Raw genomic sequence first — 15,735 nt, forward strand, 5'->3', positions numbered from 1 at the left:
ATCCTCACTGTAAAAAAGTGTTTTCTTATGCTCAGATGGTATTTCCTGTATTTCAGTTTGTGCCCATTGCCTCTTGTCCTGTCACAGGATACCACTGAGAAGAGTCTGGCTCTGTCTTTACATTCTCCCATCAGATATTTATACATTTTGGTAAGATCCTCCTGAGCCTTTCTTTTCCAGGCTAAACAATCCCAGCTGTCTCAGTCTCTTATATGGGAGATGCTCCAGTCCTTTAATCATCTTTGTGGCCCCTCACTGGATCTGCTCCAGTATGTCCATGGGGAGCCCAGTACTGTACATGGCACTCCAGGTGTGGGCTCACCAGTGCTGAGCAGAGGGGAAGGATCACCTCCCTCAATCTGCTGGTGACACTCCTCCTATGCAGTCCAGGATGTTATTTGATGACTTAGCTACAAGTGTACATAATACTTCAAATTGTTGACAAAACACTTAAAATTTATAACATACATGGTCTATAAAAGTTATGAATTGGAAAATAGTGTTGCAGTATTGATACATGATTTAGGACAGGATGCGTACGCCCATTTTAACTTCAATATTTGCTTCCCAAGAGCTTAACTGATTTATTCCTTATTCTCAGTCTCTTTCCACCTCTGTGGTAGTTTCTTATCACCTTCTGTGTGGTCAGAAACTCGATTCATCCCTCTACCTACAGCTCTTTTATATGCACATCCCCAATCTTGGGGCTTTGCATCAAAACTCATTTTATTCAATTAGATTTTCTTCAATAAGCTTCTAATCCCATATCCACAAATTCTGGAAGAACTTTAATTAAAAGAAATCAGATTCTTTGCAATTAGAAAAAACCAAAACAACCCCATGAAATAAAACTAGTGTGTGTTGAAAAGTAAAATCCCCCTACACACGCATATGCAATCTACCAAATGCATTCTGCCTTCTCATTTGCTGCAGCTGTCCATCTCCTTACATCTGTACATTACAACTTTTTGTTCCCAAACTAGACTGTAAACTGCTAGAGTTTGGAATATAATTTTGTCATATGGTGTGTCTGTGAAGTGCCAGTAGTACTCTTTAAAGCAATTTATGGCTTGGTCTGTGTGGAATTTACAAGTAATCTTTACTAAAAGTAGCACTTCTAGTGTTAATAAAAGTCAGAAACATTACACATGTTTATCATAAATACAACTGTAATAAATAAAAAAGTATGAAAAGAGCTCTAGCAAACAGGATGCTTTAAAGTTGTGGAGTTCCCAGGCCTACTGTATTTGCACAATCCTAATAGCTTCAACTGAAATCTATGGGGAATCTATGAAATGGGTGGGGAAAAAAATTGAAATTAATCTTCCAATTTTGGCCTTATTAACACAAAGCTGGAGAAACTGCCTTTCTCCAAATCATGCAGTTTAAAATGAAAACTTTTATTTTTACTTGAGTGGGTTTTTTAAAACCTAATTGTTTTGTGTATTTCTGCCATGTGGAATTGGATCAGGTAGTTTAGATTGGATCATTGGATCTTGAGATTGCACTAGTAATTTAAATCATTCTAAAAAATGAATACTGACAGAGGAAGCACTTGTGAATGTGGCATTATAGGCAGATTATGGATTAGAATGATTTCCTGATGTGTTGTTCTTTGTGTCACCCTTTACAGAGAATGTGGGGCAATGCAAATCTCTGGAGTACCAGCACCTGCCTGCACACAAGTTCTTAGAAGAAGGGGAATCTTATTTAACGCTGGCTGTGGAAGTAGCATTGATAGGGCTGGGACAGCAACGAATAATGCCAGATGGCTTGTATGCACAAGAGAAGGTTTGTCGAAATGAGGAGCAGCTCATTTCTAAGCTACAGGAAATTGAATTGGATGATACTCTGGTGAAGATTTTTCGAAAACAAGCAGTCTTCCTATTAGAAGGTAGCTCAACATAGATGCTAACTGCTTCTTTAAATTGTCTTCACTTACACAAGCCCACTGAATTAGTATTCCAGTGGAAACTGCCTTACATACTTAAGATGTTTTTGATGTAGAACTCCAGCAAAATTTTATTTCCAGTCTCTTATGAAAAGTAAATATACTTCAGATATCACATGACTGTAGAGATAAGGCATCTACTGACCTATAAGCCTTTCATTTTAATTTTTATTGCATTTTGTTCTTTAGATTTGTTGCTTGTCATATAACATTTTCTTTGTAGCAATTGGGAAAATGACTTGCCTCTGAAGTTTGTATCATACATGAAAATTGAAATATATGGTCAAATATTGAGGCTTAAGGCCTGGTCTTGTGACTAAATTTTGATTAAGACAAATAACTTGTGTTTGGGAATTAGCCGGTGTATTGCAATAAAATCTGTACAAAAAAGTGCATGCTTTTGCCTTAGCTTTTAAAAAGGCTTAACATATAGTACTTAAGCCTCATGTTCAGAGAATAGTCTTGTGGGTTCTAAGGTTGTCTTTCTAGTTTTTGTTTTTTTAAATGGAAGAAAAAACTTTAAAGGAACCAATTAGCTAAAGGCATGGTCCAAGTTTTGAGTGTTTTCTCAAGGGATGGTGGGGAGTGTGATACTGCTCTAGGAAAGTTGTGAAGACTGTTACACAGCAGTCAGGTTTTGCTTGCTTTCTGCAAGACATTTGTCTTTTAAAACTACTTCTTTAATGGAAGAGACACAGTATGTTGTTTAGGGTTCTCAGCTTTGAGTCACTATTATTGCCCTGATCCTTAAAGAGTTTGGTACCTACTGATGGTGCCATTTGAAACTGCAGAGAAGCTGCACCATAGGGAGAGTTTCCATTATGGCGTGGCTGTAACTGCTGCTTTATGGCCTTTGGACAAGAACAGCTGCTTGCTGGATCCAGCCATAGAGGGATCCTATGGATTATAAAATCAATTTGCTGCATCTATTTACTGGTAAGGATGCTTTATGAGGAAAAGGCAGGATTTCTCTCAAGTATTGTGATACTTCCAGTTTACTACTTTGATCACTGATATTCTTTTTGTTTTCTTAGAATAGTAAACAAGTGAACATAGCAGGAAATCTGCTAAAATAACTACCTACAAAATTGCTGTGGTGAGCAGTGTGCAACAATGGTCTTCAGTTTACTCAAGGTTAGGCAGAAACTGCCAGCTCACGTGGAGGAAAAACTGTGCAGTGATTTAAGATCCTAATCGTATCAATTGTGGGTTTATAGTTAAAGTCCTGTAGATATAATAAAGAAAGCTTAATCCAATATTAAGCTGATTTCTATGCTCTTAATGCAGATTAATGCATGCTGTATGTAGCTACCATTTGAATGCATGGGAAAGCAGAACGTAAGACTGTGTTGCAAGAACTGTTTTAATTTTTTGCTTAACTGCTAAGTTAATGGCAGAATATATTTTCATATAAACGCTTTGTCATGTATTCTTCGTGTCCTAACTGAGTTTCTGACTGGATCACCAACTGGCAAACACATTAAATAGCTTCTTTCATTGAAGCAATGCCAGCTAGTTTTGAATGGCTTTCAACTTCATTTTAAATGATTGAGATACACACTGTCACCTACTTAATCTTCATTGATGTTTCCTTTGTGATCAGCCCCAGTCTTCAGAAATGCCCACCTATGGAGCTCAGATTTTTTTTCATGCCTAGTGATTTTTATCTTTGCATTTTGTGCTAAGGCACCAATCAGAAAAACATTGCTGAAACAGCTGTGCTGGTCCAAGTTGTTACCATCTCTCTCTCATGGAGTTCATCATCCTCTGCAGCAGAAATGGTTGAATAAATGTTGTGAGTACTCCTCATCTGCTTCAGTGTAGGGTCAGCCATGTTAGTTTGAACCACTGCTGGAAGCTGACACATGTGACTGCAGTGAAGTGTGCTCACACAGTCATTCATCCATCCAAGTGTGGTGGGTTGGAATCTCTAGTCGAAGAGGAGGAAGTAGTAACTTCTAGGTCTGCTGGTTGCTATTTGTGCAATAATTGTTGCAAGATACAGAATAAGAATCTTACATTAAGTATTATTGGACATTTAATGCCTGAACCTCTAGCTGCTGAAGTAAAAAACTGCTTGACACAGTTTTCCTATTAATAGGAATAACAGTCTTAAGGTTGCAGGAAAAATGTAAAAATGGAATTCATATACAACATGAACATTCAGAACTCAGCAAGCAAATAGTTTCATTTAATTTTTTTTAAATCATCATTTCTATTGTCAATCTTGACACTGCTGTTATGAAGTTGAAGTACTGCACTGGCTGCACTGAGTGTGAGCAAAATCCATTGCTGTAACAATGGGAATAGTTTCCCCACAACAAATACAATTTTTAAGATCATGTGGCTATAATGGACTAACAAAAGCAGCTTTGGTGCAAGATCTGACCTAGTCTTCTCTGGAGAACAAGTCCAGACCAAAGGGTTATTTAAATGCCTAATATCAGGTGAGACATTAATAGGGATCAGGTGCTGCTGTAGTGATTGGTTATGTAACTTCAATTAAAGATACATGTTTTTCCACTGTAACCACTTTTTTTTTTCTGGTGGATTTGTGATAAAGCAATTATGCACCATCAGAGGGTGCATAGGGATTCATGTGCACAATATAACTACGCAGAGGCAAAGCTAGGATTATCACCTACTTTTGCATACCATAGACTTGCTGAATGAGCCCCATGGAGCCCTGGGACCATTCTGTCATTTGTATGTGCACTGGTAGTGTGTTTAGTACTATAAAATTTGCAGTCTGTCTTGTTGTCTCAAAGAATATATGGTATTTAATATACTTGTAATATATTTCACAAAAATATCAACATAACTTTACCTTTTGTACAGCAAACTGTCTCTGAATACCAATTCTAACTCGAGGTATAGTGAATGTTTTTAAAGGTCCAGAAGTTGGGGTTTAACAGTTTGTAAAGACTGACATTCTCTTTCTGTTTCCCACAGCTGGACCATATAGTGGTTTAGGCGAAGTCATCAATCAAGAGAGTGTTCCAATGCACACATTTGCCAAGTATCTTTTCACCTCTCTCCTACCTCATGATGCTGAATTGGCATACAAAACTGCACTGAGAGCCATGCGGTATGTATTCACAAGTCATCTAGAAGGAGCACAAGTAGCGGTTTGGAAAAGGGGAAAAAGCTTGGTAATCAAGACCTAGTCTTTTTTTCTAAAAGAAGCATTGTTCCCTTTAAGGAGAAATTACTTTGGTTCTGTCATCTGTAAAAGCAATTGATGTCTGTAGTAACTACAGTATAATCATTTATAAATGTACAATTAGTGTTTATCTACAACTGTAAACCAGCATTCTATGTTACAAATCCTTCTAGAATTCCACTCTTGGGGCATGTGGTTTTGTGTTAAATGACAGCTTTAGCACATGTGTTCTCTTACTGATGTGGTTGTGTGTGTGTGTGATGGTAGTGGCAAGGAAATGAGGAAAGAGGCATCTCACCAGCAGTCTCAGGATTATCTGCTGCTTAGCAGATGATAGGACTATTTGTTTCACCAGCCTTCTTTATAAATTAACTCTCAATGATAGATTTGAAACCATATGGTGAGGTCTGAGCCAGTACTTTTTTCTTGTGCTACATAACTAAGCAGTCTTGCACGCTTCTGGGTGAATGTTGGGATTTAAATGGAGTATGTCATATGACAACAAAATGTCTGACTTGCATCCCATTTGTTTTCAGTAATCAGGGAAAAAGATGTTTCTCAGGGAGTGCTCAGTGTGTGTTGGCTTTATCTCAGGGCAGGCCAGATTGTTAATGGTGGCTAAGAAGGGCCTTCTGATGGAAGTTCCAAGGGCCTAAATGATCAGTGATAAATCCGTGTTGTCCACATAGAGTGCAGGGAAGAAACTGGTCCCATCTGGATTCTCTGGTCGCTGTCAATAACTTTTAGTAAATGATGGTTGACAAAGAACAGCCACAACTGAATACTAAGAGCAATCAAGTCCCAAATTTAAAAAAAAAAAAGTGTTGTGTTTTCCTGGTCATTATTATCAAAAATGACTGCACAATGATTGAAGGACACACTATCCACATAAGTAGCATTTAGCTTCATCAGACAGGTTGTGTCGTAGTGATTTGGAGGTATGTATTCTGGAGCTAGTTTCTCCAGAAAGCTAAATGGGGAGAAAATAATCCTGTGTTCAAAGGACTAAATGGGAGGGCATGCATAAGAACAAAACATAGCTACTATCAGGTCAGGCCAAAGGTCTGCGTAGTCTGTTTGGTTTCTTTTTTGCCTCCAAGAGTGTCTAATAGTGGATGTTAGGGAAAGAGTCTAAGAAATATGAAGAGTGACCCTGCATACTTGCTGCTTATGATTAGAATTTTAGGAAATAGATTGAGAAGACAAAACTGTGTTACTGATAAACTGTTGAGAACATTCAAATGTATGATCAGAAAGCTGTTGGGGCCATCTAGGTACACCCCTTTTCTTTCATTGCAAGTTAAGTGCATCAATAACCCTGGTCATACCAGATCAGCAAGATAGTACAAAATGTGTGGTGTGTGGTTGTGTGTGGTGGGTTTTTGGGGGTTTTGGGGTTTTTGGGTTTGGGGGGGGTTAAGAAAAAAAGATCAATTTTATAAAGTAGACTTGTGTCCTTGTATTTAATTCCAGTCGCTACCTTAAAGTGTTTCTCAGAGATTGTTCGTGGGGAGTTTTCCTCCTTAAACTAAACTACTGAAACTACATTGAAAGGCTGGAATAGACATCTATCAGCAGCTTTGCACAGTGCACTGAATGCTTCAGTGAACATGACAGCAGCAGGCCATTCCTCTTGAAGAAGGATTTGGGCTTTCCCCAGAAACAAATCATAACTGAAAACTTCTTTTCTGGAAGTTTCCTTTCTCAACTGGAGAAACAAGCAAGGCACTGAAAGATCCAAATGATGAAATCTCTAGTTAATCATGGGGAGCTCCAGCCATCTTTTGGCATGAAGCTGCCATCTCAGCCAAAGAAGTTATTTCTCAAACAGACCAGTATAAGAAAGAGTCGTCTGTTTGTTTCCATCTGGTAATATCACAGGAGACATCAGAATAATCAGGGCTATTCTCCATAGCTCTCTTGGCATCACTTTATAAGGCAGATGAGAGTTCAGCTTTTTTGTATTATTTATTTATTTATTATATATTTGGCACTCTTAAGAAATGTGAACTGCTATCTTGAACCGTGGTGATGGCAGATGCAGACACTTTCTATTCCATGTCTGTCTGCATTCCTCAGCACTTCTCAAAAATTCTCATAAAGAAGGTTGGAAATTTGAGCATCCCTTCCTCCCTGGCATGGGTAAAATATTTCCACATAGAAATCTGTGCAGTTGCTCATGCTTTTAGAAGTGGAGCATGTTTCTTTCTTCACTTGAGCATTTATCAAAGAAGTTAACTTCCCAAGACTACAGCTAGTTTCTCTCCAGATGTAAGTGTTTAGTGTCAGTCTACACACAAGTCTACACAGGTCATTGACCCATGATGGCAACTCTGGAGTATTTTGCTTCTCTGTATTCAAAATCATCTGTTGCTGTTTAATTTTTTTTTAATCCTCTTTTAGTGTGTGGAACACTCAGTGTGAAATCAATGGAAGCTGAGACCGTAAGGCCTTTCATGCATGCACCTCAGGTCTGCAAAGACAGGGTGTGCTATCCTTGATGGTCACTTCTGTCTACAGTTCTCTGCTTGTAGCACTGAAATATATGGAGTAGAGCCTTGGAGAATGTGGATCTGCGGTGACCTAGTTGACTGCTCACTTGGAATCTGAACTTGAATGTTTGGCTTAGTTTGGCTGATCCCTTGTTAAGCCTGAATTTCAACCCAGGCTTTGGGAGTCAGACTTTAATGGTGGTGATATTTAATCAAAAAGTAGCTTTGCTAAAACCTAGCTAAATAATTGATGTTTGAAAGGGAAAAAAGTGAAGAATGCTAAATCTGCTTGTGCTTGTTATGATGTTCCCTAATCTTGCCAAAATTGCATGAAAGCCACCAATTCACAACAGCATTTCTTTTCACAGCAAAGGAACATAGAAGCTGGCAATGAAATTCAAAGTGACAAAAGATTTCCCCAAAACAGCCTCTTCCTTTCATGCTCTTTGTCTATTTACTGTTACTCATAACCTAATAATCCTTTTTGAATTATGTAGTTGGGATTTTTCCTGTTTGTTGAAACCATTTAATAATGCATTTTTTTCTCTCCCCTCTCTCTGTGCTTGGAAAAAAATTAGCCGAAGAATTTATATGTATTTTATTTTTATGTGTATAAAGCTATGTAAAGAGGTGTCTCAGTGGTACTAGGGAAGAGATTTGACCCTTGATACAAATCAAAAGGGGAGTCTTTTTTTTTCATATTAGCATGCACATTATCAAATGTTGGTAGGCTAGAGTTTAAGGACTTTTTTTTAAATAGTTTATATTTGAACAGTAAAATGTCCTTTTTAGTATGTCTGAATTTATTGCAAGGTCAAAATTCAAATTACTTGTTGAATATCCCTCTCCCTTACTTTGAGCATTTGCAAGTAAAGAAAGTATATTCCAAATATTGGAAAATATTTACATGTTCTCAGTATGATCGAGAACTTCTCCACTTTCCTTCCTGAGGGCTGTGGTTCAAAGACTGAAACAAGGCAGGGGAAAAAAGCTTCAACTCTATGGATGATGCAGAAAGTCTCTGTTGCCTTGACTAACGGATAGCTTAATTGTCCTGTGAATTCCTGCAGATGCCCACTGATGTAGGCAAGTTTGGCAAATGGACTTTTAAGATTCCCCAAGAAGAGAAGTGGTTTTCCAATATCTTTATACCCAAAACTGCACATTTCATAAACAAGGTTAAGTGTTCTTGCAGCTTTAGTTTTGCTTATGAGTAACCTAATATAACAATGATTTAATGAAAGAGGATTTCTTCCTTATTTCAGATTGCTAGTATTGGAATCTATGGCTCCTTTGGGAGACATGTCCCGCCCACACCACATTGCATCAGTTGTTCCAAACCGGTATCCCCGCTGGTTCACCCTAAGTCACATCGAATCCCAGCAGTGTGAGCTGGCATCGACCATGCTAACAGCAGCCAAAGGTATATTGCTGTCAGTTACGTACTCAACTAAATGTATGCTTTTAATATTGGAATAAACAAATTATAAAACTTGTGTTTAGGAATCCAAATTGCAGTTTGACAGGGGCTTGAAATGGGAACAACAAACTGAACTGACTTAAATCTGTCACTTAATTTTCTAGCAAAGTGGTTAAACTAGATAGATGGTAGCCAAATGGGCTTGATTTGAGGCTGATGAGACAACTTTTTGTTCTTCTGACACACGATATAGACTGTGAAACCCAGGAGTGGACAAATCACTTCTAAAATTCACAAATCAGGATGGCTTTTGGCCATGTACTACACTAACACCATCAGGCACTAGAGGAGTTTGTGCTGTCATGTATCTTTCATTCATGTGATTTTAATTATGGAAGGTTTATAAAAAAACCAAAATGTGTGTAACTGAAACATCATACTATTGCGTAGCAATGGCAGGCTCAATTATAATGCATCTCTGAATGTTTTGGGAGCTTGTTCTGTTTACACCTTGCAGGTGATGTTCGGAGGCTGGAAACAGTGTTAGAATCAATCCAGAAAAATATCCACTCCTCATCACACATCTTCAAACTCGCCCAGGATGCATTTAAAATAGCAACACTCATGGACAGCTTGCCAGACATCACTCTTCTGAAAGTTTCTCTGGAGTTGGGCCTTCAGGTATTTCTCTTGTTCATTATTACTACAGTAGAAGACAGGAATTTGACCCTGTGTTGGTGGGTACAGCTCTTTAAGTCACTGAGGACCATACCCTCTTTGGGCTCTGTCTGGAATTTTTAGATTCTGTTTTCTGATGTAAAGCGCAGTTGACTGGTAAACACAGAGCAAGGGTCTGCGCAGCCCCTTTGTGCCATTTGAGTGGAAGAGCGAGCTGGGAGCAGCTGGCTGCAGGGCTCTCCTCTGTTCAGGGGTGAGAGAGGACCAATGCAATGGGTTCAGGAGTATATGTAGGGATGGCTAGAGAGCAAAATTATTCTGCTTGCCAGAAATGCACTTTTGCAGATCTTTTGCATGGCCTTGAGGGGTTTCTTATCATTCCTCCCATCCTTCCCTTCCTTTCCCTCAAATGAGATTTGGTAGGTGCTTGTTGAATTACTAGAGAAAGCCAAGGCCAACCATAATGACCTGTTTCTAAGGCAGACTGTGCTAACAGCAGCCCTCTCACTTCCTTCATTAAATACTGCACTCCACAAGCTGTGGGATGATCATCTGCATCAGACTCAGCTTGATGTGTACAAGAACCTCAGATCAGTTTTCAGGCTCTTAGGAGAGACCTTACAAGCTAAAAGGAGACAGCTAAGTTTTTAGATATCTGGAGTAATATTGCCTTACACTGATGAATCTTGGAGTTTACACAGTTAATTTCAACAAAAATAAATCTCTTCATCCCTCTTCAGGGAGTTCTTAAAAACAACAAAAAAACACAACCAAACAAAAAAATGCAAAGATCAGAAAACCATTTATTACTTGGCTTCAGTTAGCAAAGCTCCAAAGACTTCTGTAGAAAGGATATTATCCCAGTTGCTTCTCATGCCAAAGAAAGGTACTATTTGCCTATTCTAGGCTTTTAGAAGCTAAAGTCTTTAATCAGAAAGCTGAGATTGTGTGCTTTGTTAGCCTTTCTTATTCCCAAGGTTGCTGTGGAAATCTGCTTCTTTTTTCACATCTTGGTATGTTTCTGCCTGAAATGTTTGTTTACTTGAGAGAGAAAGATCCTTATGATTGACTTAAATGTCACCTCAAGCTTTCACCAAGTATCATTCAGTGGTAGCAGCACGCTTTAGATATCACTGTGTTCATAGATACCCCTATGTGGATTATGGTGTCATCAGAATGTCTTCAGTAAGATCTAGTGAAAGAAATATCATGAACCTGTACTTTCTCCTAAATCCGGTGTTTGGAATGAACTGGTGTAGAACATGTCCACTGTCTGCCCCAAGCTTCCTAAGGTGTTTTAAGAATCTTAAAGGTAGTTTGCTTTCCAGAAGGAAGATGCATAGCAGTTTTCTGGTAGTAACTCACATCTGTATAGATTTCTACAGTAATGTTTTTCCTGTAAAAGCCTTACAGTGTCAGCACTGTCTTCAGTGGCCTACAGATGCTTTCCCCTCTCCTGCCCCCCGACCTAATGGCAATTAGATTGTCTATATTCGCTATCTAGTAACTGACTGCTTATGACATTTATGTGCCCTATAAAACTCTGTTTCTCCCCTCACGTGGCAAACTGAACAGCGGTGTCCTCACAGGTATACTGTCCCGCCTCTCAGCTACAATGACAAGTTGGACTGGTTAGGCTGAGGAGATGATACCAACAATTTCACAACTCTGTCACTGGGATTTCTGTGACAGAAAAGCCTCTTATATTGTTCTAGATTTGGGAGTAATGTATGAACTTCTGGGTTCTTTCTCCGTATTTCCAATGGCAGCATGTGTTATGTGACTCAGCAGAGAGAAGGTATTTAAACTAGCTGTGGAAAGTGTGGCCAAATGGGCATGAAGCATCTCAGGTGTATTCTGTCCTTCAGAACCTTACTAGCATAGATGCTGTAAGATCTGCAGGTACAGGAGGGGCTTCTATTCCTCCATTTGCCTGTTGTATGCTACATCAATGCAAGTAAGTATTACCACACACATGCAGACAGGCACTTCTGGCAGAACTGCTGAGCAAGTTAGTGCAGGTGATCACTTGATGCGTATTTGGCAAGTGGTGTCCTTTCCCTGAAAGCCTGTAAATAAGTAAACCTCTTTCCAATGTGCATGACAAAGGGGTTTCACGTTGGTGCAGGAGCTAATGGTTGGTTGGTCATTTCTTACATTTCTTATGGGTAGTGAGATCTTCTGTTCCTCTAGAATAAGAAATTCTTATTAAAACAAAAAAATCCATCAGGACAAAGTCAAGGTTATTCTCTGTGGAAGAGAGCTTGGCTTTCAGATAAGCTATGTAATTCCCAGGAGCTTTTTGTAATTTTCAGACTTACTAACCTGTTGAGAAGCTCTCTTCAATTGATAGCACAGATCTTGGATAGAACTCCCTTTTAGGAAGAGTTGGCTCAAGAAGGTATTGAGCAGAAGTGAAACAGTTCTTTGGCTACATGGGCTACAGTATAAATTAACATCAGCTCCTCCTTGGTCAAGACATCAATATATGCTTTATTTGAAATCCTTGGGGGTTTTTTATCATCAGTAAAGGGCTGTCTTAGTGCTCTCAGCTTGTCAGTTTAATCAAATGAAAGGAACCTAATTCCAGAATAGTTCAAGTCAAGAAATTTTTCCAGGTCAAGAAACTAGATATATTATTGTTTTTTGCTCTCAAGTTAGGACTGTCTACACTGGAGCTGCTATTATGCCCACTATGCATGCTGAAGGCTCTTGTGACTGATGATCCTTTTACAGACCACCACGGTGAGGGAAGTCATCAGAGAAGTAGTCATTCACGCCTTTTTTTTTTTTTTTTTTGACCTCCTTCCCTCCTTCATCAGTAGCAGAATTCAGTCCATAACCCTGTATTTTCTCTTGGTTTCCCTCTACTTGGGGGAAGCTGAAAATTCATCTTGGATATTGGAAGTGTTAGCCTTCAATTTGTGTGTGCATCGATACAGGAATTCACCTAGACTCTTTCTCTTTGATGGAGAGAATAGGACAGATACTTGCACTCCAAAGCATTTTGACTTGGGGATGCCTGTTTTTCTTCCAGAAAGACTTCAAGCAAAGGCTGGTTCCATAATTTTTTAGCCATATTTTCATATTTAAAAATGTGTTAGGTTGCTCCTCACAGATCAATTTGCTTTCTCTCAAAATGCTGTTCTCCAATCTAGCACTTAAATTACTGTTTAGTTGAAATGATACCACGATGTCTGAGGCCAACAAAGCTGGCCTTATGCTGTACCTTTGGGTGATGTACAACCAGTCACCAAGCTCCCAAGGTGTGAATGTTTGGAGGCCAGCATGGAATCACTGATGGTTGTTTATAACCAGACTTCTTAAAAATCATCTGTGCATTTGTGCTCCTCAGCAGTCTTTCCATCTTCTTAATTATCCTATCTACAGCTTAGGACTAAAGGAGGTGGCAGGAGTAACAAATATGACAGAGGGCTACATGCCACTTTGAAGTCACCTTAGGATTGGGGGGGAATATGGGTTGAAAACACTCTTACAAATGCTGCTGACTCCAAGCTGTTTTGTGAGTGCATTTTATGAGTTAATATGTAAAGATCATCGCTGAAAGCTCTGATTGACCTATTATGCTCTTTGTTTAATTGCTACAAATAGTAATACCATAGTATCATCACTGATATTGTAAGGGGAAAACTACTTGCTTTCTTCATCTAGATGTCTGTGGGGTCTGTCCAGTTAGCTGAAACAAGCTTTCCATGCAACTTCCATGCAGTGTTTGTTTTACTGCATAAACATATTTGCCCACATTTTGAAAAACAACATAGGCAATAACTGCAAGTGATGTAAAATATGGGCACTGCAATCAGAGCTTAGTCCTTTTTCTATGATTCTGATGGTTTTACGATGGAACTTCTTTGCAGGGACTCCTTGTTCAGAGAGGGAAATCATCACTATGACTTACTAATAATATCTGGATATAGCTGGAAGTGTGTATATATATATCTTTGCAGCATAAGCAGCCAGTCAAATCATGGTACACTCTAACTCCTGTCTGTATTGTTGAAGTCAATGACAAAAAATGCAGATGGGGGAAAAATTAGTGTCCTGGTTTCAGCTGGGATAGAGTTAACTGTCTTCCTAGTAGCTGGTACAGTGCTATGTTTTGAGTTCATTATGTGAAGAATGTTGATAACACTGATGTTTTCAGTTGTTGCTAAGTAGTGTTTAGTCTAAAGTCAAGGAGTTTTCAGCTTCTCAAGCCCAGCCAGCGAGAAAGCTGGAGGGGCACAGGAAGTTGGCACAGGACACAGCCAGGGCAGCTGACCCAAACTGGCCAATGGGGTATTCCATACCATGTGACATCCCATCTAGTATAGGAACTGGGAACTGGGGGCAGGGAATCGCCACTCGGGGACTAGCTGGGTGTCAGTTGTCGGGTGGTGAGCAATTGCCCTGCGCATCATTTGTACATTCCAATCCTTTTATTACTACTGTTGTCATTTTATTAGTGTTATCATTATCATTATTAGTTTCTTCTTTTCTGTTCTATTAAACCGTTCTTATCTCAACCCACGAGTTTTACTTCTTTTCCCAATTTTCTCCCCCATCCCACTGGGTGGGGGGGAAGTGAGTGAGCGGCTGCGTGGTGCTTAGTTGCTGGCTGGGATTAAACCACGACAATTAGATGGGTTAGTTTGCCCAACAAGAGTTGACACGTTTCCACTTTAAAGAGTAACATACATAGAGGGAGGAGACACAATATAATTTAATTTGAATAATTGGTAATTGGTTGGGCTTTTTTGTTGTTTGGGGGGGCTTTTTGGGGGGGAGTTTCTTTTTTTTTTCTTCTCCCCAAATAAAAGAGTTTCTCCTCTAGCCTTGAAGGACCCACAGTTGGAATTACTCTCTGTATGCTCTTCTAAGATAGCTGAGCAGTATTTGTCAAGTCTTTTGACATATCAGCTAAAAAGAGGTAACAGTAGAGAGGGCAAGAGGCTGCCACTTTGAACCTCAGTGTATTTGAGTAACTTAAATCCCTAATTGTTGGTATATTGTCTTGGTTTTGCAATAGGATTACTTTGTATTTTGTTTGTGTTGTTTTAATAGGTGATGCGGATGACGCTGTCAACACTGAATTGGCGACGGCGGGAAATGGTGAGGTGGTTGGTAACATGTGCAACAGAAATAGGTATGTTCTGAGATGCTTCTCAAGGGCTCCTGCCTTTTTGTCAGCTAATCTTAGAGGGCTTGATCTTGTTTGTCAATACCCAGGCTCTGCAAATGTCTCCCTCTTTCTGTTCATCTATAAAATTCCTTTGGTTAGAAGATGTTAATTATGTCAATGATGAGTGGGTTTTTTGAGCATGTGATAGAATAGGCACAGGACAAGTGAGACAATAGTTGAGTAATGCAGTGTGACTTCTTTTCCCTGCAAGGTAGGGACATGCATAACCTCATGGGAAATACCCCAGATTTCCCCTTGTCCCCTCCATGTTGGGTTTGGGTTTGAGGCTGGAGCAGAGAAAAGGCTCATGGTTATGAGCTGTTACACTATGCTACAACTTTGCTTGCTCTGAAAGGTGAGGCTCCAAAAGACTAGTGAGAGTGCTATCTGGTCAGCTGTGGGGAAGAGGAACCAGAAAACAGGTGAATGAAATGCTGAGGATGCCTCCCACTGTGTGGCAGACAAGATCTTGTGAAGGGGTTCTCATTGCTTGTTGTTTGTTTTCTTGTTTTGTTTTTTTTAAGCCCCTGGGTAAATCCAAGCTTACAGTGTAATGCATCTTTGTTATGTGGCTATGACATTGTGCAGGCCTCTCATCTGCACTGGAAAGCAAACCAAACACTAATGCACCCATCCTTAACCACATAAGGTGAAAATAAGGTGGGAGCAGAACTAGCCTCATACTTAGAGGACAGCAGTGGGAGAATAGTGCACTCAGCAGGACATTATGTTCATTTCTGGGCTTTGCCATAAATTTCTTGTGTGTCTTGATGAAGTGTCCCTTAGCTTCTGTTTTCCAGTTTACCATCTGCAAGATGAGGATACAGAATCTGAAAGTGAAGATGAGGG

General features: G+C 39.4%; 1 protein-coding gene and 1 long non-coding RNA gene across 2 annotated transcripts in view; both read left to right on the forward strand.

The window, feature by feature from the left end:
* LOC138683504 (uncharacterized) overlaps positions 1–15,735 on the forward strand; it is a 612,710-nt gene that overhangs the window by 291,370 nt on the left and 305,605 nt on the right. The gene's annotated exons all lie outside the window — the stretch shown is intronic.
* The window catches only part of LOC138683498 (zinc finger SWIM domain-containing protein 6-like), a 158,066-nt gene that overhangs the window by 138,243 nt on the left and 4,088 nt on the right, over positions 1–15,735 (forward strand). Inside the window, exons 9-13 of the mRNA XM_069775393.1 lie at positions 1,634–1,894; positions 4,904–5,039; positions 8,872–9,029; positions 9,544–9,707; positions 14,769–14,850. Coding sequence (XP_069631494.1) covers positions 1,634–1,894; positions 4,904–5,039; positions 8,872–9,029; positions 9,544–9,707; positions 14,769–14,850 — 801 coding nt within the window. The remainder of the gene's footprint in view (positions 1–1,633; positions 1,895–4,903; positions 5,040–8,871; positions 9,030–9,543; positions 9,708–14,768; positions 14,851–15,735) is intronic.

This window comes from Haliaeetus albicilla, chromosome W (assembly GCF_947461875.1).
Source record: "Haliaeetus albicilla chromosome W, bHalAlb1.1, whole genome shotgun sequence".
Classification (NCBI taxonomy): Eukaryota; Metazoa; Chordata; class Aves; order Accipitriformes; family Accipitridae; genus Haliaeetus; species Haliaeetus albicilla.